This window comes from Hypanus sabinus, chromosome 15, assembly GCF_030144855.1.
Source record: "Hypanus sabinus isolate sHypSab1 chromosome 15, sHypSab1.hap1, whole genome shotgun sequence".
Lineage (NCBI taxonomy): Eukaryota > Metazoa > Chordata > Chondrichthyes > Myliobatiformes > Dasyatidae > Hypanus > Hypanus sabinus.
The window spans coordinates 36,163,094-36,187,605 of record NC_082720.1 but is presented as its reverse complement, the minus strand read 5'-3'; the positions used below and the strand labels follow the sequence as shown (position 1 = coordinate 36,187,605).

Sequence of the window (24,512 nt, the reverse complement as noted above, 5' to 3'; positions counted from 1 at the left end):
ATATAAAGGGTGACTCCATTGAAACCTATCAAATAGTGAAAGGCCTTGATAGAGTGAATGTGGAAGGAGAGTCGAAGACCAGAGGACACATCCTCAGAATGGAGGGACGTCCTTTTAGAGCGGAGATAAGGAGAAATTTCTTTAGCCAGGGAGTGGCGAATCTGTGCAATCCTTTGACACAGGTAGCTGTGGAGACCAGGTCTTTATGTATATTTAAGACCGAGGTTGATAAATTCTTGATTGGTCAAGCAATATGGGGAGAAGCCAGGAGGTTGGGGCTGAGAAGAAAGTTAGATCAGGCATGATGAAATAGCGGAGCAGACTCAATGGGCCAAATGGCCTAATTCTGCTCCTGTGTCTTTTGGTCTTTTCAAATTGCTTTTAATCTAATTTCCTTGGATTATTTGTCTAGAACTCTGGATTATTTTCCAGAAACGTAACTATCATACTGCCATGTCCTTTTTTTTAATTAGTCAAGAACTTCCGCAGCCTTACAAGCAATTCACTATTTTGACCCAAGAAGAGTAGCTGTAAAGTCATAGTCTCAATCAGTGTAAATCTATGATAAGTAATCGCTCTATTTTCAGGAGCATGCTTTCAATATCAAGCAGCTTCTCTTGAGTTTATTTCCTGTCAGGAACCACAAAAGCAAAGATTTGGTGGGCAGTCGTTGTATTATTTTCAACCTGCATTAATAATTTTTAAAGGGCTGCATATATGCCCTTCTCCCACCAAGCAGCAGATTGGAATATTTGTAGAAAATTACATTCCTCAGAATTCAAATCCCAAGAACGTTCAATGTGCCAGAAATTCGCCAACCTGTTTTGGTCGGCTTATAGAAGAGGGAATAAAACTCAAAATTTTACATTCTCAGAATTGGGGAATCAAGGTCTTTGAAAATATGTACAGTATAATCCTATTATCTACTTTTATATTGTAGACCATAGAAGAAGAAAACGAGGCCTTGCTGGCTGCTCTCACTGAGACATTGGACGACATCCAAGTAGATGATGTGAGCCTGTCAGCGTTCAAGGAACTCACAGATGGAGTTGTGACTGATTTGTTGGAAACTGCCTCTTTACTAACACCAGATGGCAGTCCCCCCACCACAAAGGCTGATGAACCATCTCTAGTAAGAATCCTTGCTACTGTTTAAAAGGAATTGGATGAGCCTCTGGTTACCCGTGCATGGGTATAATGTAGGCAAAATAAGGTCTGAATTTTTTTAATTTTCAGGTTTAAAAATAGCAAGATAAGCTAGTTTCTTTTTTTTTTGTTTCTTGTAAAGTTGCATGTAACGTTAATCACATCTGATATTAAATAGATGGCTGACATTAAAAGTGCATGGTTAGAGTGAGATAAAAAATGTATGCCTTTCATTTAAAAATGTTACAAGCAATGGCAGCGTTTTCTCAAACAATCTTTCAGCTAATGTGCTTCTATTGTCTCCCTCATAACCAACCGTGTTTTGTCATAAACAACTAATCTGAACTCAGATACTCAGTTCCCCTTCTCTCCTCACTATACTCCAACTACTTTTCACCTATTGTTTCTCTTTAGCAATCACACAAGGTTGTAAAAACTCTCAACAACCGTACCTAACATATTCAACTAACTGTGCATCACCAAAACAGTCTTGGCAGCCTATTGCAATTTGCTGTGAGACCATCTTCATAGTGGTTCGGTTATCCTTCCTTCCCCTTCTCCTACATAATATCTCAATATCCATTTCTAAGCCAGAAGAAGAGCATGGTATATTCCATCAATTACTTTCAGGTTTGGAAAATTGAAAATAATGTTCATGTGGTATAGTTAATTATTTGAATGGTGTGGGTTTTTTTTAGCTTAAGATCTTGCATCAATGATTCATCTACATTCTCTTTGTATTTAATCACATTTAGCATTTGTCTCATTCATAATGAGAAAAATCTGACTATTCACTTACATGTTTCCAATATGAACTTCTGTGCCAATTTTTTTTAACATCAGAAATGACCTGTGGATAGTTCTTAAGAAAAAAGTTATTCTGACAAATTAATCAAAATTTGAAGTAACTGGTGTTTGCAAAATAAAAATAACTGCGTTGGTTTAATAACAAAGCAAGTTGAGTTATATGATTCAGATAATGCTGTTAACAATTATGCCAACAGTTTGCATTCTGTCATCTGAAACATAAAATCAGATTAGTTTTTATAATACTTCCTGGTGTCTGTTATTATTTATCATATATACTGTTTCAATTTTATTCTGTTTTTGATCAGGTTTTGTGTCAGGAGCAGCTGTCAGTTACAGACGCCAACTGTCAGTGTGTTTCATGTCTTTGATGTGCTTTGACGTTGATACGAGAGGATTACTGTGGGCTTTTTAAGACATGCTCTGCAGTCAGCCTCTGCACAGTATATATTATAAATATCTAACACCAAGAAGGTCTGAAGCATTATGCACACTTTTTAAAAGATTTATGCTTAAGTGGTGTAATATTTTGGCATGTATTTTTTGATAGTTAAGGAAACTGCTTCTGGCTCCACAAAATGTGCAGTTAAACTATGAACGGCAAAAAGAGAGCAACAAAGTGCGCCATACATCCAGTAACCAAAAGTCAAAATCACATCGTTCTTCTTTCAAGGTATTCTCATCATGAACATTGCACATAGCATAATTACTTATAAATATGACCAACAGTTGTTTGTCTTTTCATGAGTTACAGAAACTATTATTCACTTAAAATTATTATCAAGGCAAACTGATTAAGAGTGCTTTTCTATATATGTTCATGCATATGGAGAATAGTCATTTAAACAAGGTAACAGATGATATTTCTTACATTAGAAACTGCATCACATTGTCGTCATGACGAATGGAGGAAATTTTAGGAGGAAATAAATAGTAGTTGTTTTTAATCTAATGACCTGTTTCACCTTTACTATACCCTGTAATCCTTTCTTTGTTTTGTTAAAATAAAGGTGGACGGCCCACAGGGCAGTAAGCCACACAGCACCTGTCAGCGTCAGCATCGATCGTTCACAGAATTGCACAAGCACCTGACTTCAACTGAATGCCCTCCCTTGTTTAAAACAGATGATTCCAAAATCACTTATAAAGACCAAAGCAATCCAGTGTGGACTTCACAGTATCATCAGTCACATCACCAGCAAGGTGAGAGTGAGGATGACGGTGATGTTGATGATGATTGTGTTAATGATGGTGCTAGCAAAGAATTGGATTGCTTCAATGATGGGAATGGGGAACACAAACAAGGACACCGCATTCTGCAAAATGGTGCTTCTTGCAGTGCGTCCGTTAAGTCTGAAGATATGGTTGCATCAGCAAAGAACAATTGGACTAAAAATTCTCAGTTTACCACAGAAGCAGAACTGTGTTCAGTAGTTGAGCTTATTAAATATATGCATACCTATTGCCTTCCGCCTAGAAAATATCCACTAGTCACAACTCAGCAAGCTGATAGTGGCAATGCCAGTAACAAAAAGCAAACAAATGAATGCCCTTTGCAGAAGTTTATTCACCCCAGTATAGAAAAGCAGAAACTATCAAATTCCTTAAAGTTAACCATCAGTTCTAGACAAGGAAGGAACACTCCAGATTTGTGCAAGAGGAATGTAAAAAAGCTTACCAAAATGTCCATACTGAGAGAGCTATTGGAAAAAAGTATTGCAGTAGATGTGAGCAAGCCTTATAGACTTAACAATCCTTTATATCCTATACTTGGTTGCACTCTTTCACCTGATAATAGTCAGACTAATCTTCCTCAGATGGTGACAAACCATGAAGGTGACAGTGCTTACAATACTGAAACCCTAAACAGTACAGTGAAAAAGGACAGAAAGAAATGTTGCAAGAACAAAACTCCTAAAATGGGGGAAACAGGAAAACAACAAGAAAATACATGCCTTACAGTTCGACGTTCATTGAGATTGTACCCTCATGTTAGTGGGATCCTTAGCATTGATTTAGAGCCAGCTTCAGCTGGGACTTTAACTAGAGTAAACTTGGAGGAAACACCAAAGAAATCAGAGTCGGCAGATGTGCAGATGAGATTTGAGAGGGAGGAGGATGAACAAGTAGCAGAAATTGAGATAGATTATTCTGGACAGCAACTCTGTGGCAGTGGTACGCACATTATTCCCGATGACCAGCGGTGTCTGCAATCCTGTAATCGAGTGCAATGGACTGAGGAGAACAACAATGAAGAAAGTTCGTTTACTACTGACCTTCCTACAGTTTCCATGGTTCCATGCTCTAATATAGTTGAGGACAACCGAGCCTTCACTGCACAGGACTTCCCATTAAATGAAACCAAGATGCAAGAAAACAAGACTAGCAGAAAGCTAGGTAATCCTGTTTAGCTTCTCTGCTTCATTCTCTTTAATAATTACACGACTATGCCCCTAAGCCACTTTTAAAGCTTATTATGGAATTCCTTCCGTCTTTTGGAAAATCACATTCATTCTCATTAATTCAAGAGTTAATGCTTATAATCATCTTCAACACTTTATTCTCACTGTTTTATTACCTTTCTCAAGAGACAGTTCTCTGCTGATTACTACTTACAACGATTCTATTGGCCTTTGCTTGTTAATTTTCTCCTTTTCTGAAGTGGGAATAGAGAACGGCCTTCATATACTAAGGGAATTCATCTTATTTCAGGATGTCAATTTGTTGCATTCTTCTGGAAAAAAAAGTTTATTTAAAATAACTACAACCCTTTGTTAATAGTTATACTAGCTATTCACTACAGAAGTGCTAGAAATTATAACCAAAGTTTACCTCATGTATCTATTTAAACAATATTATGGGATATATTTTGAAAAGGCTTTCACCTCACATCCAGGTTCCTGCATCTCCCTTATTAAATTTCTTCCAGTACTTTTTAAAGTAAACATTTTCTTATTGGAAAGATTGCCTCAAATTAACAAAGTACGAACTGATCAACATCAATTTTAATAAAAATTGGGATAGAAGAATTTAATCCTTATATTTTTCTCAGATGATGATAATACTGTATGTTTGGCTTATCAGGTCCAGTGTTTTCATTTACACTGAAACAGTTATCCAAATCCAGATTCTATAATGCAGAGATGCAAAGAACTTGTGTAGCAATTGACAGAGAATGTACCAGAATGTAAAGTCTAATGCCAGCAGCCATTTTCTTGTTTGTTCTGGCATTTCATATGTTGGTTAAAACCCATGCAGTTTATGTTTCCATTCATTGCCTGAAAATAATGAGGAATAAGCAGTTTAAAATAGCCCTAATTTTAACATGATCGTATAATCACCTGTATGCCTCATAATCTAGCAATGCATGCTGGGAGTTTATGTCAGTAAAGATCTACTTTATATTCAGTATTCAGAGGATGAATTTGTTTTTAACTTTAATGGCAGTGCCAAAAAATGTTATGGATGCTTGCAATAAAATATTAGTTATCCTTATAGCTCAAGAATAATTAGGAATATCTTTTTTGCTACAAGCAAATGCTTTTAATTAATTTCTATACCTATATCTACCCCAGCTCTGTAGTGTGTTTTAATGTCTTAAAATTGTTTCTATTTCCTTTTTGTGTCTGCACTGTGTCTGTTTAGTTCTTAACTCAGACTCTGTTCTGGGACTTACTCCAAGTCTGAAAATTGTCATCATCTATTATAAATAATAATACTCAAACATTTGAATACTTTGCAGAATAACACATTATTCTGTATGATTGACATTTTATCAATGTCTATCTCTTTTGCAGCTAAACCAACAAGTTTGTTACTTAGTCCAGAGTCTGAAAGGTAGGTGGCACATTTTCTTTTATCAGCATTAAGTAAATATAAAATACAGCCTAGTTATTAAAGTGGCCCCCACCACCATCTCCATTAACCCTTAATCATTTCAAGTCTTTTTTTTTTGTAACACCATAGCAAGCTTTCCTAATTTGTATGTTTGAGATGTAACCTAGAGTGACTACAGTTTAATTCATCCTGTACTTTATATTTTCAGTGACTGCAAAGAGTCTCCACTTGAGAACAGACCTTTTGAACAAGTGCTGAGCGTAGAACTGTGTGGAACTGCTGGTAAGCACCTGATCTGAGTTTGATACAAATAGCAACTGCTACCCTCACTGATTCAGGAAGGAAAAGTAGACTGAAAGGTTTCTCATTGACATCTGTTTTCAGCCAAGAAGATGTTACTTAGAGGCAACACAAACATGGGAAAATCTACAGATGCTGTAAATCTAAACAACATACACAAAATTGTGGAGGAACTCATCAGGCCAGGTAGCATCAATGCAAAAGAGTAATCAGTCGACATTTTGGGAGACCATAAGACATAGGAGCAAAATTACGCCATTCAGCTCATCGAGTCTGCTCCGCTATTCCATTTTGGCTGATCCTGGATCCCACTCAACCCCATACACCTGCCTTCTCGCCATATCGTTTGATGCCCTGACCAATGAGCAAACAATCAACTTCTGCCTTAAATATACACAACGACTTGGCCTCAACGACAATCTGTGGCAGAGCATTCCACAGATTCACTACTCTCTGGCTAAAAATTTCTTCCTTACATCTGTTCTAAAAGGTCACCCCTCAATTTAGAGGCTGTGCCCTCTAATTCTGGATACCCCCACCAGAGGAAACATCCTCTCCACATCCACCCTGTCTAGTCCTTTCAACAAATGGTAGGTCTCAATAAGACCTCCACGCATTCTTGTGGCCTGACTCAGCATTATCTCCTTGCTTTTATATTCTATTCCCCTTGAAATAAATTCCAACATTGTATTTGCCTTCTTTACTATAGACTCAACCTGTAAGTTAACCTTCTGGGAGGCTTGCACAAGGATTCCCAAGTTCCTCTACACCTCTGATGCTTTAACCTCACACCATTTAGATAACAGTCTGCACTATGGTTCCTTTCACCAAAATGCATTATCGTACATTTTCCAACACTGTATTCCATATGCCAATTTTTTGCCATATTTCCAATCTCTCTAAGTCCTTCTGCATTTGTATGCTTCCTCAGCATTACATACCCCTCTGTTTATCTTGGTATCATCTGCAAACTTTGCCACAAAGCCATCAATTCTATTATCCAAATCATTGACAAACAATGTGAAAAGTGGTGGTTCTAATGCTGACCCTCGAGGATCACCACTAGTCACTGGCAGCCAACCGGAAAAGGCCCCTTTTATTCCCACTTGCTGCCGTCTGCCTGTCAGCCATTCCTCCATCCATGCCAGTATCTTTCCTGTAATGCCATAAGATTTTATCTTATTAAGCAACCTCTTGTGTGGCACCTTATCAAATGCCTTCTGAAAATCCAAGTAAATGACATTCACTGCCTCTCCTTTGTCCACCCTGCTCGTTACATTCTTGAAGGACTCTAACGGATTTGTCAGGCAAGTTTTCCCTTTCTGAAACCATGCTGACTTATTTTATCATTAGTCTCCAAATACCCCAAAACCTCATCCTTAACAAATTGAGACTCCAACACTTTCCCTACCACTGAGCTTAGACTAGCTGTCCTATAATTTCCTGTCTTTTGCCTTCCTCCCTTCTTAAAGAGTGGAGTGACATTTGCAATCTTCCAGTCCTCCAGGACCATGCCAGGATCAAGTGATTCTTGAAAGATCATGAGCAATTCATCTGTTATCTCTTCAGCAACCTCTCTCAGGACTCTGGGATGTATTCTATCTGGTCCACATGACATATCCAGCTTAAGACCTTGTGAGTTTGCCTAGCACTTTTTCCTTTGTAATAGCAATGACACTCTTATGGACCTCTCCCACACTACTAGTGTTTTCCACAGTGAAAGCAGATGCAAAGTACCCATTAAGTTCATCTGCCATTTCTTTCTCCCCATTACTACATCACCAGCATCATTTTCAAGTGATCCAATATCGGTGCTCACCTCCCTTTTACTTTTTATATAACTGAAAAAAAATTAATGTCCTGCTTTATATTATTGGCTAGTTTGCCCTCATATTTCATCTTTTCCCTTATAGCTATTTTGTTGCCTTTTGTTTGTTTTTAAAAGCTTCCAAATCATCCAACTTCCCACTCACTTTTGCTACCCTAAATGCCCTTTCCTAGGTTTTTCTGCAGTCTTCAACTTCCCTTGTCAGTCATGTTTGCTTACCCTGCCATTTAAGAACTTCTTCCTCTGTGGGACTTGTCTATCCTGCACCTTGTGAACTATTCCCAAAAACTTCAGCCATCTCTGCTCTGCCGACATCCCACCGGTATCCTCCTCCAATCCAACAGGGCAAGCTCCTCTCTCATGTCTTTGTAATTCCCTTTATTCCATTGTGATACTGATATATCTGACTTCTGCTTCTCCCTCTTAAATTGCAGTACGAATTCAATCACTGTCTCCTGAAGGTTTCTTTATATTAAGCTCCCTAATAAAATCTGGGCTATTACACAACACTCAATCTAAGAAAGCCTTTCCCCGAGTAGGCTCAAGCGCAAGCTGCTCTAAAAAGACATCTCGTAGGCATTCAACAAATTCCCTCTCTTGTAATCCAACACCAATCTGATTTTCCCAGTTCCCTTGCATATTGAAGTTCCCCATTACAGTTGCATCATTACCTTTAATACATGCCTTTTCCAGCTCTCATTGCAATCTCAACCCCACATCTTGGCTACTACTTGGAGGCCAATAAATGATTCCATAATGATTTTTTTTTTATCCTTGCAGTTTTTTAACTCCACCCACAAAGATTCAACATTCTTTGACCCTGTGTCACTTCTTTCTAAATATGTAATTCCAGCACTTACCAACAGAGCCACACCACCGGCAATGCCTTCCTGCCTGTCCTTTCAATACAAAGTATATACTTTAATGTTAAGCTCCCAACTACGGCCTCTTTCAGCCACGACTCAGTGATGCCCGCAACGTAATGCTGACCAATGTGTAACTGCACCACAAGTTCGTCCACCTTATTTCAAAGGCTACGTGCATTTAAATATAGCACCTTCAGTCCTGCATTCTTCACCCTTTTGAATTTTGCCTCCGTAGTACAATTTAACTCTTTGCTCTGTCAGGACTGATGAAGGGTCTTGGCCCAAAAAGTGGACTGTTTACTTTTTTCCATAGATGCTACCTGGTTTGCTGAGTTCCTCCAGTATATTCTGTGTGTAATTTAGAGGTAGCTTTGAATTTGAAAGACAAGGAGAAAAGCAGTTCCTTATATTCATAGAAATGTTCCAATTGATTAAGCTTGTTAAACATCTGATGAGGGGAGAAAATAATATTTTGAGTTTGTGCTGGAATATGCTTTATCTGTCTTAATGCATCAGAGTAAATAGCTCTAGTAAATACTTTGTATTTTGTTTTTTCCTGAATTTGCTGTGAGCCAGGTGGCATTGTGATAGTGTGATCAACATGATAATTTTCCACATAATTTACAGTTTTATAATGTTATTGAGAGTAGTTGAAGGTAGCCTAAATTTAGCAAAAAGCTGCAGATAGAAATTTAAATAAATGAACTTTGTTTAAAAAAAAGGGATGCAGTAATAGGCTGCTTAGGCGGTGAATAGTCATGTTGTGTAACTATTCACAGGGCTGCAGAGACAGAACAGGAGAGTCCATAGCATGGCCCTGGCAGTCTATCTAATAGGATGTATTCCTTAGCCATTGCATTATAAAAAAAACTTTGTGACATCAAAGAACAAGCAGAAAAATAGACAAGGGCTCCACATTGAACACACAGATAAAGACTTTGACAAAAATGGATCTGCTTTCAAGTGATACTCTTGCCTTTGGCCATCCGGTGTGCAAATTCCAACTATTACCTTTCAGAATGAGTGGATATAATGTATGGTTTTTGTAAGAGATAACTGGACATTTTTTAAGATCACAAAAATGAAAATAAAGTTAGGACGGGACAGCAGCACATTATGTGTCCTTCCTCATCCATAGGTTGCAAGAATTTAATAGCTATCAGAATTTTGGTCTGAAATGATGACGAATATTTCTTTGTCCTTTTGTCTTTGATATTGGCGGTAACCTGAAAATTGTGTTTGCAGTTAACACTAAAATGGCAACATACAGCATTTCCTAAGCAGTTATATTTTCTTCATACCTGAACTCCATTCTATCCCACTTGGTTCAGTCTTTCCACACCTACATCTTCTCATGCTCTCGATCTCCTCACTAACTTTCAATTCCCTGGCCTTGACTGGCTCATTTTCACATGGATATCCAGCCTCTATACACTTCTATCCCCCGTCAAGAAGGCCCTAAAGCTCCCTGCTTCTTTCTCAATAAAAGAACCAATCAGTTCACCTTCATCACCAGAACTGGTCCTCCCTCTCAGCAATTTTTCCTTTGGCTCCTCCTACTTTCTCCAATCTCGGGGTAGCCATGGGCCCCAGCTATGCCGGCCTTTTTGATACGTAGAACAATCCATGTTCCAAGCCTTCCCCAATGATGTTCCCCAACTCTTCCTCCACTATTTCGACAACTGCATTGGTGCTGCTTCATGCACCCATACTGAGCTCATCAATTTCATCAAATTTTCCTCCAACTTCCATCTTGCCCTTAAATTCACTCGGCCCATTATGACACCTCTCTCCCCTTTCTTGACTCTCTGGAGACGAACATCTTTTCTAAGCCAACCAGTTCCCACGGTTATGTTGATTATACCTCTTCCCACCCTGTCTCCTGTAAAAATGCCATTCCCTTTTCTCAGTTCTTTTATCTCCATCGCATCTGTTCCCAGGATGTGGCTTTCCATTTCAGGGCATCAGGGATGTCATCCTTCTTCAAAGGACAGGGTTTCCCTTCCCCGTTGATGCTGCCCTCCTCCACGTCCCGAACATCCACACTCACCCATCTTCTTGCTGTCTCAACAGTGATGAGTGTTTCTCTTGTCCTTACCTACCACTCCATGAGACTCTGCACCCAACATATTCTGTGTGACTTCCACCAACTCCAAAGGGGTCGTACCACCAAACATACTGTTACTACCCCCCCCCCACTCTCCCTGCTTTCTGCAGGGTTCACTCCCTCTGTGATTCCCTTGTCCACTCATCCCTCCGGCACTTGCCCCTACAAGCGGCCAAAGTGCTACACCTGCCCATTCACCTCTTCCCTCACCTCCATTCAGGGCCCCAAACGGTACCTTCCAGGTGTGTCCTGATGCAGCCTCCTGTACGTTGATGAGACCTGTCGTAAATTGGGGGACCACTTTGTCGAGCACTTCCACTCTGACAAAAGGGGACTTCCCAGTGGCCAAACATTTTAATACCAATTCCCGTTCCTGTTCTGACATGTCGGTCCATGGCCTCCTCTTGTACCACGATTCACTGTCCTCTTACCTCTTCTACCCTGGCTATCACTTCCTCCTGGGTCCCCTCCTCTTTCCCTTTTGCCCATGGACGACTCTCCTCTCCTGTCGCATTAGGTTCTTTCCAGTTCTTTAATTTTCCTATCCACCTTCCCCTCCCCCCACCTTTTTATTCTGGCGTCTGCTCCTTCCTTTCCAGTCCTGTAGAAGGTTCTCGGGTGAAAACGTCAAGTGTTTATTCAGTTCCGTTGACACTGCCTGACCTGCTAGGTTCCTCCAGCATTTTCTGTGTACTGCTTTGGATTTCCAGCATCTATGGAATTTCTCGTGTTATGATTTTCTTCATAAATTTATTTAAACTACTTCTGACTGATTCAGTTATATTTAGAATAATCTGATTTATTTTGAATGTCTACATCATGCTGACTGAGAAGACTAAAGAGGACATGAACTGCTGGTAGTTTACCTGAAGACAGAATATTGGATTTCCTTTTAAGTGTCATGCCAGTTTACTGCAGTTTAAAGCTTTTACATTATGTTGTTTTGTGTTTATTCAATAAATATTAATAATGAAGTTTAGATTGATTTCTAATATGCTTTTCACATCTAAGGAGACAATTTCAGTAGGGAGCAGTGAGAACAGGACTAAATAAATGCGTTATCAGAAGTTATGTCCTGTATTGTTCCTGTACTAATGCAGTGCTGCATGGGAGTGGGGGGCAGGTGCCATTTAAACTAGAATTGCCTGGGGACTGGGAACCAAAGTGCCAGAACAGAAAGTGGAGAATAGGTTGTGGAGAAAAATGCTGTTAAGCATACATACAAAGTCAGGAATCAAACAGTTGAGCACGGTGGGTCTAATGTTCTGACCTGCGTATATTTCAATGTGACAGGTATTGTTGGAAAGGTGGATTTGCTTAGGGCAAGGATCAGCACTTGGAATTATGACATTGTAGCCATTAGAAAAACTTGGTTGCAGAATGGGCAGGACTGGCAGCTCAGTGTTCCAGGATTCCATTTTTTTTAGACGTGAAGGAATGGGGGGGTGGATTAAAGGACGAGGGGTGGCATTACTAGCCAGGGAAAATGTCACGACAGTGCTCAGACAGGACAAACTGGAGAGTTTGTCGAGTGAGGCTTTATGGGTAGAATTGAGGAATAAGAAAGGTATTGACCACATTAATGGGATTATAACAATCCGCAGGATTTAGAGGAGCAATCCTACATAGAGATTACAGACAGTTGCGAGAAAGTAAGGTTGACAGTAGGTGATTTTAACTTTCCACATATTGACAGGGCCTCCTATACTGTAAATGAGCTGGATAGGAAACAGTCTGTCGAATGTGTTCAAGAAGGTATTCTTAATGAGCACATAGTATTTCAAGATAGAACGAGTGTGGTATTATATTCCTGTTAGGGAATGAGACAGGGTGGGTGACAGAAGTTTGTGTAGGGGAACACTTTGCATCCAGTGATCATGATGCCATTAGGTTAGAGGTAATTATGGAATGTTCTGGTTGAAGATGGCAGTGATGCCTTACTGACAGAAAAGAAACTACTAACTACTGTATTAATCACACTTTTTCTGGACAACAATCATTGCAATCAATAGCCTGTAACTTCTCTTTTGGAGCTGAGCTTTTGAATTCCCGGTACAAGCTGGCATTTTTGCAATATGAACTGAAGTATTGAAGGTGCGGGGACAGTTATAGCTTGCCTTGTATGGACTGAATCAAGGCAATGGGCCCTTGTCCAGTTTAAGCACCGAACTGGATTAGAAAGGTCAGCATATCAGGGCCGGAGGTGAAGGACGGGCTGGTCAGCTTGCTGCTCGACAAGGCTTCCTCATCTGTGCGCTGGACTGAGGCTGTGCCCTGTAAGTAACAGGTTCCTGGGCCGACTGCAAAGACAACTGGCTTTGTGGCTGCGAAATCACTTCAGTGAACTTTACTTCTGAATCTTATTTGCTTACTTTTTATTGTTTGAATGACTTGTTTTTTGCACATTGTGTGTTTGACGGTCTTCATTTTTAAAGGGTTTTATTGGGCTTCTTTGTTTTGTGGCTGCCTGTAAAGAGACAAATCTTCAGGTTGTATATAGTATACATACTTTGATATTAAATGCACTTTGAACTTTGAAAGGTAGGTCCGGTCCTCATGTTCTTATTCCACACTGGAGAAAGGCCAATTTTGATTATATCAGAAAGGATCTTACAAGCATGGTTTGGAAAAGGTTGTTTTCTGGTAAAGGTGGACTTGATCAATAGGAGGCCTTCCAAAAGTGAAATTTTGAGAGCACAGAGCTTATACATTCCTGTCAAAATAAAAGGTTGAGACAGCAGTTTTATGAAACTTTGGTTTATGAGAGATATTGAGGCCCTGTTTAAGAAAAAGAAGATGCATAACAAGTGTAGGCAGGTAGGAACAAATGACGTGCTTGAGTATAAAAATGCAAAAGAACACTTAAGAAGGTAATCAGGAGGGCTAAAAGAAAGCATGAGGTTGCTGTAGCAGACAAGGTGAAGCAGAATCCTAAGGGCTTCTACAGATATATTAAGAGCAAAAGGATAGCAAGGGACAGAATTGATCCTCTGGAAGATCTGAGTGGTAGTCTATGCATGGAGTTGAGAGAGATGAGAGGGTTATTAAATGGCTTTTTTTTTTGCTTCTATATTTGGGAGATGAACACATAGTCTATGTAAGTGAGGCAAAGCAGTAAAAGGTCATAGATCCTTTTACAGATTACAGAGGAGGAGGTGTTTGCTGTCTTGAGAGAAATTATGGTGGATAAATCCCCAGGGCTTGACAGGGCCATGGACCTGTAAAAGGTTAGTAGGGAAATTGCAAGGGTACCAGCAGAGATACTTAAAACATCCTTAGCCACAGGTGAGGTACCAGAGGATTGCAGGATAGCCAATGTTTTGTTGTTTAAGAAAGGCTCTAAAAATAAGCCAGGAAATTATAGGCCAGCAAGCCTGTCATCAGCAGTATGAAAGTTATTGGAATGTATTGTAAGGGATTACATATCTAAATATGTTGATAGTTGGTGACTGATTAGGGATAGTAACATGGCTTTGTGCATGCTAGGTGTGTCTAACTAATCTTATAGAGTTTTTTTGAGGAAGTTACTGAGAAAGTTGATGAAGGCAAGGCAGTGGATGTTGTCTACATGGACTTGCAACGCTTTTGACAAGGTTCCCCATGGAAGGTTTGTCAAGATGGTTCAATTACTTAGCATTCAAGATGAGGTCATGAATTGGATTAGACATTGGAATGCGAGAGAAGCCCCAGAGTGGTAATAGATGGTAGCCTCTTTGACTGAGGCCTGTGACAGGAATACCCCAGGAGTTGGTGCTGGGTCCAGTGTTGTTTGTCATCTTTATCAACAATCTGGGTGATAATGTGGCAAACTAGATCAGACAAGTGCAAGGTAGGATCGACTAGGATAGTCTTTCACAGTGAATGGTAGGGCACTGAGGAGTGAGGTAAAACAAAGTGATCTGGGAATAAAGGTCCAGAATTCATTGAAAGTGGTAGCATAGGCAGATGGGGTCATAAAGAAAGCTTTTGGCACATTGGCCTTCATAAATCAATGTATTGAGTACAAATGTTGGGAAATTATGTTGAAATTCTGTAAGTTATTGGTGAGGCTTAATTTGGAGTAATGAGTACAGTTTTTGTCAGCTACCAAGAAGAAAGATGTAAATAATATTGAAAGAGTTTAGAGAGAAACTTTTTTGTGTTCTATCGCTGAGCAGGTGTGAACCATCTGATTGGCCTATCAGAGTTCTGTTTGGGAACTAGTTGACTTGATCAGCATTTCTGATCTGGCTATCGTTCACGATTGCAATTAATAAAACAAAAATAATTTACAATGTTGTTGCTGGGACTTGACCTCAGTTATAAGGAAAGGTTGAATAAGTTAGGACTTCCTTTTGCTAAAATGTAGAAGGTTGAGTGGAGATTTGGTAGAGGTATACAAAATTATGAGGGGAAAATGCAAGCAGGCTTTTTCCTCTAAGGATGGATGAGACTCCAGCTTGAGTTCATGGATTAAGAGTGAAAGGTTGGGAGTATTGTATATCATAGATCGAAATGCTACCTATCACCATTTAATGAGTCTTTAATTCCATATTATTATTGTCAGATCCTTGTCTTTGTGTTCAAAAATAATTATTATTTAATGAATATCTATGTTAATCGCTCTTCTTGCAGGACTTACACCTCCAACTACCCCGCCACACAAAACGACCAGAGATGATCCTTTCAAGACAGCAATAAAAATTGATTCATCTATTGACAACACAATTAATGAATTACCAACAAAGAATCATTGGAGTTCTTTATCAAAAAGTCTTGTCAATAAACACCCTGAGCAAACTGAGCTGTATGCTTACCTTAGCAAAGCCACTGTTGCCCCAGTTCAGATCGAAGGCAAGAAGGTTAAAAGGTCATATACCAGATGCTTTGGTGACCATGACTATTGTCAATTGTACAGGTCAGAAACTGAAACTGAAAAGAATGTTCTGAGACTTTATGAACTTCCAAACTCTAGTAGCCATCAGGATGGAAAGGAAACATATGACGATTATTCACTTTGCAGTGATAAGAAGCAAAAGATGTCTCCCATTCCAAGTCAAGGACCTAATGGTAAGAGAGTGGAGATAAGCAAAAGGCTTTCCATTCTGAGCAGCAATAAAAAACCATTGAGAGACCAAGAGATAAGAGCCAAATTATTCAAGCACTTTGGTTATCCGGAAGAAGCCATTACAGATGAGGTGGAACAAAATGCACTTGAAGGCAATAATTATGGCCCTAATGAATGCTGCAATCATTCTGGTGTGAAGTTGCTAACAGGGATGAAAAATTCTGGGACTGATTCTCCAGATCAATCACCGTCTATTTCCTTGCATATGAATGCCCAATCACTGCCAAAGGACTCTTCGCATGCACAAGAACATCAGTTAGATGAGGAAGAAGTGAAGTCTTGCTCTAACCAACAGCACAAAATAACTTCTGGATTTCCTCATGCACAATCTCAATCTCCAGTGAAAAGGGAATCTTCCAGGTAGGAAATTGACAAGCGAGTAAAGACATAGAGTGATAAGCAAGAACTGGTAATTGTATCATGAAATTCTGACTTGACCGTAGCCTTCCTTCAGTCATCCCCAGCCTTCTCTCTAACCTTCTCCTATTTCCAGAAGTATTTAAAATGATATATTGTAGAGTTAGATATTGTTTCCAATAACAAACCCTCTCAGTGAAGATAGACTGAAGGAGGGCGATATTTAGCCATGAAGGAATACCTAGCCTGTAGTTTGGCTGCCTGTGTAGAGAAACAACCTCTCACAAGCTGTAGTGCCTCTTGGGTAGGAGCAACAGGAAAAGGAGTTTAAAGTTGATCTAAAATTTAATTGCAAATTCTCACAAGCTGTAGTGCCTCTCGGGTAGGAGCAACAGGAAAAGGAGTTTAAAGTTGATCTAAAATTTAATTGCAAATTTTTTGTAATGAAGGAAACCTGGCAGCAACTGTAGATGCAGTTAAATACAAAAATGTGTAAGTAACTACCAGTAATTTTCTGCTTCTGCTCAGTTTGCTCTGGTTTGTAGCCTTATCTTGTATATACAGTGGATTTTGGTTATTCGGGATATGTCAGGACCAGTACATATTGCCCAATTGGCTGAAGTTTGATAGAAATATATTTTTTTTAACATCTTAAAAAAAACAAACTATATTTTAACTAAGTAACAAGTTATGTAATTAATTAAAATACAGAATAACTTAGAACACTTCCAAAACTATTCTAGAATTATAAAACTGAGTATTAGTTACTAAAGTTATTGATGGAAGAATTCATTCAGTGTATGCTAACATGTTCTTTTGATTGACTGTAACGGAACAAAATCAGCACAGACAACTAGTGCAGAAAGTAGGCTGCTCTTAAACCAAAGGGTCTCAACTCGAAACGTCGACTGCACTTCTTCCTGGAGATGCTGCCTGGCCTGCTGCGTTCCACCAGCAGTTTGTGTGTGTTGCTTGAATTTCCAGCATCTGCAGATTTCCTCGTCTTTGCGAAACAAAAGGTTTTTTTGCTCAGCTACCTAAAAGTAAAAGAGAGACGAGAGGATATTGGACCACTGGAAAATTACACTGGAGTGGTAGTAAGGAAGGACGAAGAAATAGAGGAGAACTTAATAAGTATTTTGCATCAGTCTTCACTGTGGAAGACACAGGCAGAATGCCAGAAATGTGAGAGCTTCAGGGGGCAGAAGCGAGTGTTGTTGCTATTACTAAGGAGAAGGTGCTTGGGAAACTGAAAAGTTTGAGGTAGATAAGTCACCAGCAACAGATGGACTACCCCCCAGAGTTCTGAAAGAGTTAGCTGAAGAGATTGTGGAGGCATTCATAATGATCTTTCAAAAATTGCTAGATTCTGGAATGGTTCCTGATCTGGACAATTGTAAATGTCTATTCTTTAAGAAGTAAGGAAGACAAAAGAAAGGAAAGTATAGGCTAGTTAGCCTGGCTTCAGTGGTTGGAAAGATGTTGGAATCTGTTATTAAGGATGCGGTTTCAAGGTACTTAGATGAAAATGATGGTTTTCAAAATGGAAAACCTAGCCTGACAAATCCATTGGATTTCTTTGAGGAAATAACAAACAGGATAGACAAAGGAGAGTCAGTGGATGTTATTTATTTGGACATTCAAAAGGCTTTTGACAGGTGCTATATGTGAGGCTGTTTAACAAATTAAGAGCTCATGATATCACAGGAAAGATACTAGCATGGATAGAAGATTGGCTGATAGGCAAAAGAGAGGGAATAAAGGAACAAAGGGGAATAAAGAAGTGGCAGATAGAATATGGCGTAGGAAATCCAAAAATTAGATATGCAAAGGGACTTAGATTTCTCAAGGGTTAACTTGTAGTTTGAGACTTGTAGGAAGACAGATGCAATGCTAGCATTCATTTCAAGAGGACTAGAATACAAAAGCAAGGATATAATGCTGAGGCTGATGAAGGGTGGGGGGGGGGGGGTAGCATTGCTAATCAGGGAAAATGTCACAGCAGTGTTTCGGCAGGACAGTTTAGAGGGCTTGTCTACCCGAGGCCATATGGGTGGAGCTGAGAAACAGGAAAGGTATTAATGGGGTTGTATTATAGACCATCCAAATAGTCAGCGAGAATTGGAGGAGCAAATCTGCAGCAAGATAGCAGACAACTGCAGGAAACATAAAGTTGCAATAGTAGGGGATTTTAATTTTCCACTTATTGATTGGGACTCCCATAATGTTAAAAGTCTAGGCGGGTTAGAGTTTGTAAAATGTGTTCAGGAAAGTTTTCTTTTTTTTAAATAAATTTTTGATTTTCTCGTCCCCCCTGTGGGGCGACTCCCCACGCTTCTCCCTTCCCTAACCACCGCTGTCCCTCCTCTGCTCCCATTCCTTCTCCCTTCGATCCAAAAGTTTTCTAAATCAATACATAGAGGTACCGACTAGAGAGGATGCAATATTAGACAGACAGACATACTTTATTGATCCCGAGGGAAATTGGGTTTTGTTAAAGTTGCACCAACCAAGAATAGTGTAGAAATATAGCAATATAAAACTATAAATAATTAAATGATAATAGGTAAATTATGCCAAGAGGAAATAAGTCCAGGACCAGCCTATTGGCTCAGGGTGTCTGACACTCTGAGGGAGGAGTTGTAAAGTTTAATGGCCGCAGGCAGGAATGACTTCCTATGACGCTCAGTGTTGCATCTCGGTGGAATGAGTTTCTGGCTGAATGTACTCATGTGCCTAACCAGTACATTATGCAGTGAATGGGAGACATTGTCCAAGATGGCATGCAACTTGGACAGCATCATCTTTTCAGACACCACCGTCAGAGAGTCCAGTTCCACCCCCACAACATCACTGGCCTTACGAATGAATTTGTTGATTCTGTTGGTGTCTGCTACCTTCAGCCTGCTGCCCCAGCACACAACAGCAAACATGATAGCACTGGCCACCACAGACTTGTAGAACATCCTCAGCATCGTCCGGCAGATGTTAAAGGACCTCAGTCTCCTCAGCTCTGACCCTTCTTGTAGACAGCCTCAGTGTTCTTTGACCAGTCCAGTTTATTGTCAATTCTCATCCCCAGGTATTTGTAATCCTCCACCATGTCCACACTGACCCCTTGGATCTCCTATTGGATAAAATTGGATAGGTATTTGGACAGGAAAGGAATGGAGGGTTGTGGGATGTGTGCAGATTGGTGGGACTAGGTGAGAGCAAGAGTTCGGCACGGACTAGAAGGGCTGAGATGGCCTGTTTCCATGCTGTAATTGTTATATGGTTATATAGTTATATTAGAAAACGAGTTTGGACAGGTGATGGAAGAGTGTGTAGAGGAACATTTTGGTTCCAGTGATCATAACACCATTAGTTTCAACTTGATCATGGATAAAGATAGATCTTGTCTTCGGGTTGAGGTTCTAAACTGAAAAAAGGCCAAATTTGAAGAAATGAGAAAGGATCTAAAAAGCTTGGATTGGGACAGGTTGTTCTGTAGCAAGGATGTTGTTGGTAAGTGGGAGGCCTTCAAAGGAGAAATCTTGAGAGTGAAGAGTTTGTATGTTCCTGTCAGGATTAAAGGCAAAGTGATTAAGAGTAAGGAACCTTGGTTGTCTAGAGATATTGGAACTTTGATAAAGAAGAAGAGAGAGAAGTATGACGTGTATAGGAAACAGGGAGGAAATAAGGTACTTGAGGAGTATTAAAAGTGCAAAAAAAATCTTAAAGAAATCAGGAGGACTAAAAGAAGACATGAGGTAGCTTTGGCAGTCAAGGTGAAGGATAATCCAAAGAGCACCTACAGGTATATTAAGAGCAAAAGGATAGTAAGGGATAAAATTGGTCCTCTTGAAGATCAGAGTGGTCAGTTATGCATGGAACCAAAAGAAATGGGGGAGATCTTAAATGGGTATTTTGCATCTGTATTTACTAAGGAAACTAGCACGGAGTCAATGGTAATAAGGCAAACAAATAGTGAGGTCATGAAATCTATACAGATTGAAGAGGAGGAGGTGCTTGTTATCTTGAGGCAAATCAGAGTAGATAAATCCGCAGGACCTGACAGGGTATTCCCTCAGACCTTGAAGGAGACTAGTGTTGAAATCGCAGGAGCCTTGGCAGATATATCTAAAATGTCGGTATCTACGGGTGAGGTGCAAGAGGATTGGAGGATAGCTCATGTTGTTCTGTTGTTTAAAAAAGGCTCCAAAAGTAATCCAGGAAATTATAGGCCGATAAGTTTGACGTCGATAGTAGGTAAATTATTGGAAGGAGTACTAAGAGATAGAATCTTCAAGTATTTAGATAGACAGGGACTTATTAGGGAGAGTCAACACGGCTTTGTGTGTGGTAGATCATGTTTAACAAATCTATTAGTTTTTCGAGGAGGTTACAAGGAAAGTGGATGAAGGAAAGGCAGTGGATGTTGTCTACATGGACTTCAGTAAGGCCTTTGACAAGGTCCCGCATGGGAGGTTAGTTAGGAAGATTCAGTCGCTAGGAATACATGGTGAGGTGGTAAATTGGATTAGGCATTGGCTGAATGGGAGAAACCAGAGAGTGATAGTGGAGGATTGCTTCTCTGAGTGGAGGCCTGTGTCTAATAGTGTGTCACAGGGATTCGTGCTGGGTCCATTGTTATTTGTCATCTATATCAATGATCTGGATGATAATGTGGTAAATTGGATCAGCAAATTTGCTGATGATACAAAGATTGAAAGTGTAGTGAACGGTGAGGAAGGTTTTCAAAGCTGGCAGAGGGATTTGGACCAGCTGGAAAAATGGGCTGAAAAATGGCAGATGGAGTTTAATACAGACAAGTGTGAGGTATTGCACTTTGGAAGGAAAAACCAAGGTAGAACATACAAGGTAAATGGTAGGGCACTGAGGAGTGCAGTAGAACAGAGGGATCTAGGAATACAGATACAAAATTCCCTAAAAGTGGCATCACAGGTAGATAGGGTAGTAAAGAGAGCTTTTGGCACATTGGCCTTTATAAATCAAAGTACTGATTATAAGAGTTGGAATGTTACAGTGAGGCTGTATAAGGCATTGGTGAGGCCGAATTTGGAGTGTTATGTGCAGTTTTGGTCACCGAATTACAAGGATATTAATAAGGTTCAAAGAGTGCAGAGAAGGTTTTCAAGGATTTTGCTGGGACTTGAGAAACTCAGTTACAGAGAAAGGTTGAATAGGTTAGGACTTTATTTCCTGGAGCATAGAAGAATGAGGGGAGACTTGATAGAGGTATATAAAATTATGATGGGTATAGATAGAGTGAATGCAAGCAGGCTTTTTCCACTGAAGCTAGGGGAGAAAAAAAACCAGAGGACATGGGTGAAGGGAGAAAAGTTTAAAAGGAACATTGTGGGGGGTGGGGGGCTTCTTCACACTGAGAGTGGCGGGAGTGTGGAATGAGCTCCCAGATGAAGTGGTAAATGCAGGCTCACTTTTAACATTTAAGAAAAACCTGGACAGGTACATGGATGAGAGGGGTGTAGGCCAGGTGTAGGTCAGTGGGACTAGGCAGAAAAATGGTTCGGCACAGCCAAGAAGGGCCAAAAGGCCTGTTTCTGTGCTATAATGTTCTATGGTCTTATAGTCTATTACTGGATAACTATCAGTGACAAAAATCACTGCTGTTTGAACACAAATACACAGGTGACGCTGTTTAGAAACTGTTTTAAGCATGGTGTAGTGTCTGATGGGCACATGACATGCACGCCACTGATGCTAGTTAGAAAATGTTTTGCATTGGTCTCCTGCCCCAATTAAGCTGCATGGTGCCCCAAATAAATACAAACTTTGTACAAGGAAGCCCAGCTATTTTCTCATTTTGTTTCTCGTCCTTAAAATTTGTCCCAAATAAACAGCCGCCCCGATTAACTGATGGCCCAACTAATCAGAATCCGCTGTAGTTCATCAGTGAGCTGATGAAAACTTCAGCAATAATTCTGACTGAAAAATCCTGAATGTACTCTGCTTCGTCTTGAGTCTCTCCTTAATGGAAACACTGGTCCAAATGCTCTTACCTTAGCTTTTTAAACAATCATTTTCTTAAAAAGAAATTTCAGATGTATTTGAAATGATTGATCTTTTTATAAAATGTGTTTGATATTCCATTTCTCTTTTAATCTCATGCAAAAAAGCAACAAATATTTGAGATTGATATAAGGAGAATCTTTTTAATGCTGTACTTGTTTCGAATAAGAAATAATGTAATTGCAGAAGTGATGGAAGCAGGTTTCATTATGGACTTCAAGAGGAAATCAGATTAAGTATATGTTGAAAGAAATACTGTAAGGCTATGGAGAAAAAGGCTGGTTTAGTAGAGAACTGAAGAGTTGCTTTGTAGGGAGCTAGTGTACTGTCGCCTTCTACACTGTAATCATTTATAACTATGCAGTTTTAAATTAAGTAAAAATTGGTTCTTTCTATTATTGTTTGCTTTCTGAGAAAATTTTTCAATGTAATTGATTGGCTGCCAGACATGTCTGTTGACGTCATAGATGCCACCGACAAATGATGTCAGGGAAGATGATATCCACACCATGAGATTATTGGATTGTTGTGGGCAGTGTTTTTCAAAGTCAGGGACAAGTGCAATTGCTTCACTACTGAGCAGAAATTGTAGGCTCTTACATTACAGCAATTTATCATTGTAAATACCTTTCTTTGCATTCTCCATAAATGTAACCAGCGTTATAGTTATTGAAGATGAAAAGCCTATGCAACACAGTTGAAATAGGGCTTTTCAATTAAATTAGAAATAGAATATAGTGAACTATCTATCGTTTATAAATATATGTAATGTCTGTCATGCCCAACTGGATTCTGATAGCACATTTCTAATGATACAAAATTCATCAAATCACCTGTTCAAGATGTTATGTCTCCTTATTTTTTTCTGTTTCCCCTTCTCTAACTTCAGCTGAGATATATTTCCAACAATACTTAATACATGCAGCTGTTGCCCATAAGATATGTCTTTGTTTAGAAGATGGATGCTGCCATTTGTTAAAACATGAAAAGCATTATAATTGAACCTACTGCCTAGATTCTTGTTCTTTGCACCAGGGTTTCAGAGGACGGATAAGCACTGCTTCTTAACATTTCCACCCCCTCCAGCCAGTACCCAAACCCCACACCTAGTCTGTCTGTCCAAGTGAGGAGCCGAGAAAAATTAACTTATCACTTGGATACAAAGAATGCATTAAATGTAGATCCTGTATTTAACCCCAACCTACTGCATAATATTGTAACTAACTTGTTGCGTTTCATTAAATTGCCACCGCTGGTAGTGTAGTTAAGAAGCTTTGCTTGTCATGATGGTGGGAAAATTGTATCTTAAAATGTATTTGATGAGCTACCTTTGGTAAATGGATTAAGCATCTGGGAATTGGTTCCACACGACAGGGTGTTGGATCCAACTGTTTAATTCTTAGACTGTTTAATTTATTATTGATTTGTAGTTTTAAAAATTAATTATTAGTTTGCATTTTATACAATTACTTATATGCAAGTAATGGCTTACTATGCTTCTCAGTCATTATAGGATGTATATGCAAGTTTAGTATGCCTTTAGTTGTTATATAGTGTACAATTATGGAAAGCCTTGTAAGCTTCTTGGTACTGCATTATTTGAATAATAATTTTTCTCATTGGTTAACTCTGATCTATAAATATGAATGGAATTTTTCCTTATCTCTGTCCTATAAAAATAACTGACTACAAGGCAGTGCCATCTTATTAGCTTCTTAGCTTTTCCTTCACTTACTAGATCACTATCAACGTTTGTATCAAATTTTCTTTGTTTTATCACCGTTTAATAAAACGACTGTGAAGCAACAAGTTTTGTGCCTCTTCCCTGATTTCCAAAAGAACCTCAGACTCCCAACAAAGGCCATTCAACCCATTGCATCTGCCAGTACTATGCTAAAGCTACCAACTCTTATAAAGGTTATCAGTAATTTATTTGTGTATGGATGTTAAACTTGCTGCTGGCTGAAAATATTTTTTATTGTGAAAATTCCACAGGAATGCCAGGCGTGACAAATGTTTATACGGGAGGCAAATCTGGAATGGCGAGGACTTTGAAAATGCTAACCGAAGGGATAGAAGGAATAAAGCCATGGTGGGTCAATCAAAAAAGAGAAAATTGGA

At 39.4% G+C, this 24,512-nt stretch overlaps 1 protein-coding gene across 2 annotated transcripts in view; it reads left to right on the top strand.

Moving 5' to 3' along the window:
• Positions 1 to 24,512, top strand: part of ppargc1b (peroxisome proliferator-activated receptor gamma, coactivator 1 beta) — a 149,579-nt gene that overhangs the window by 118,143 nt on the left and 6,924 nt on the right. Inside the window, exons 3-9 of one of the 2 annotated variants that reach the window (XM_059990207.1) lie at positions 941 to 1,132; positions 2,504 to 2,626; positions 2,964 to 4,350; positions 5,751 to 5,790; positions 5,999 to 6,072; positions 15,506 to 16,358; positions 24,387 to 24,483. In XM_059990207.1, coding sequence (XP_059846190.1) covers positions 941 to 1,132; positions 2,504 to 2,626; positions 2,964 to 4,350; positions 5,751 to 5,790; positions 5,999 to 6,072; positions 15,506 to 16,358; positions 24,387 to 24,483 — 2,766 coding nt within the window. The remainder of the gene's footprint in view (positions 1 to 940; positions 1,133 to 2,503; positions 2,627 to 2,963; positions 4,351 to 5,750; positions 5,791 to 5,998; positions 6,073 to 15,505; positions 16,359 to 24,386; positions 24,484 to 24,512) is intronic. The other variant, XM_059990208.1, reaches the window with a different exon arrangement.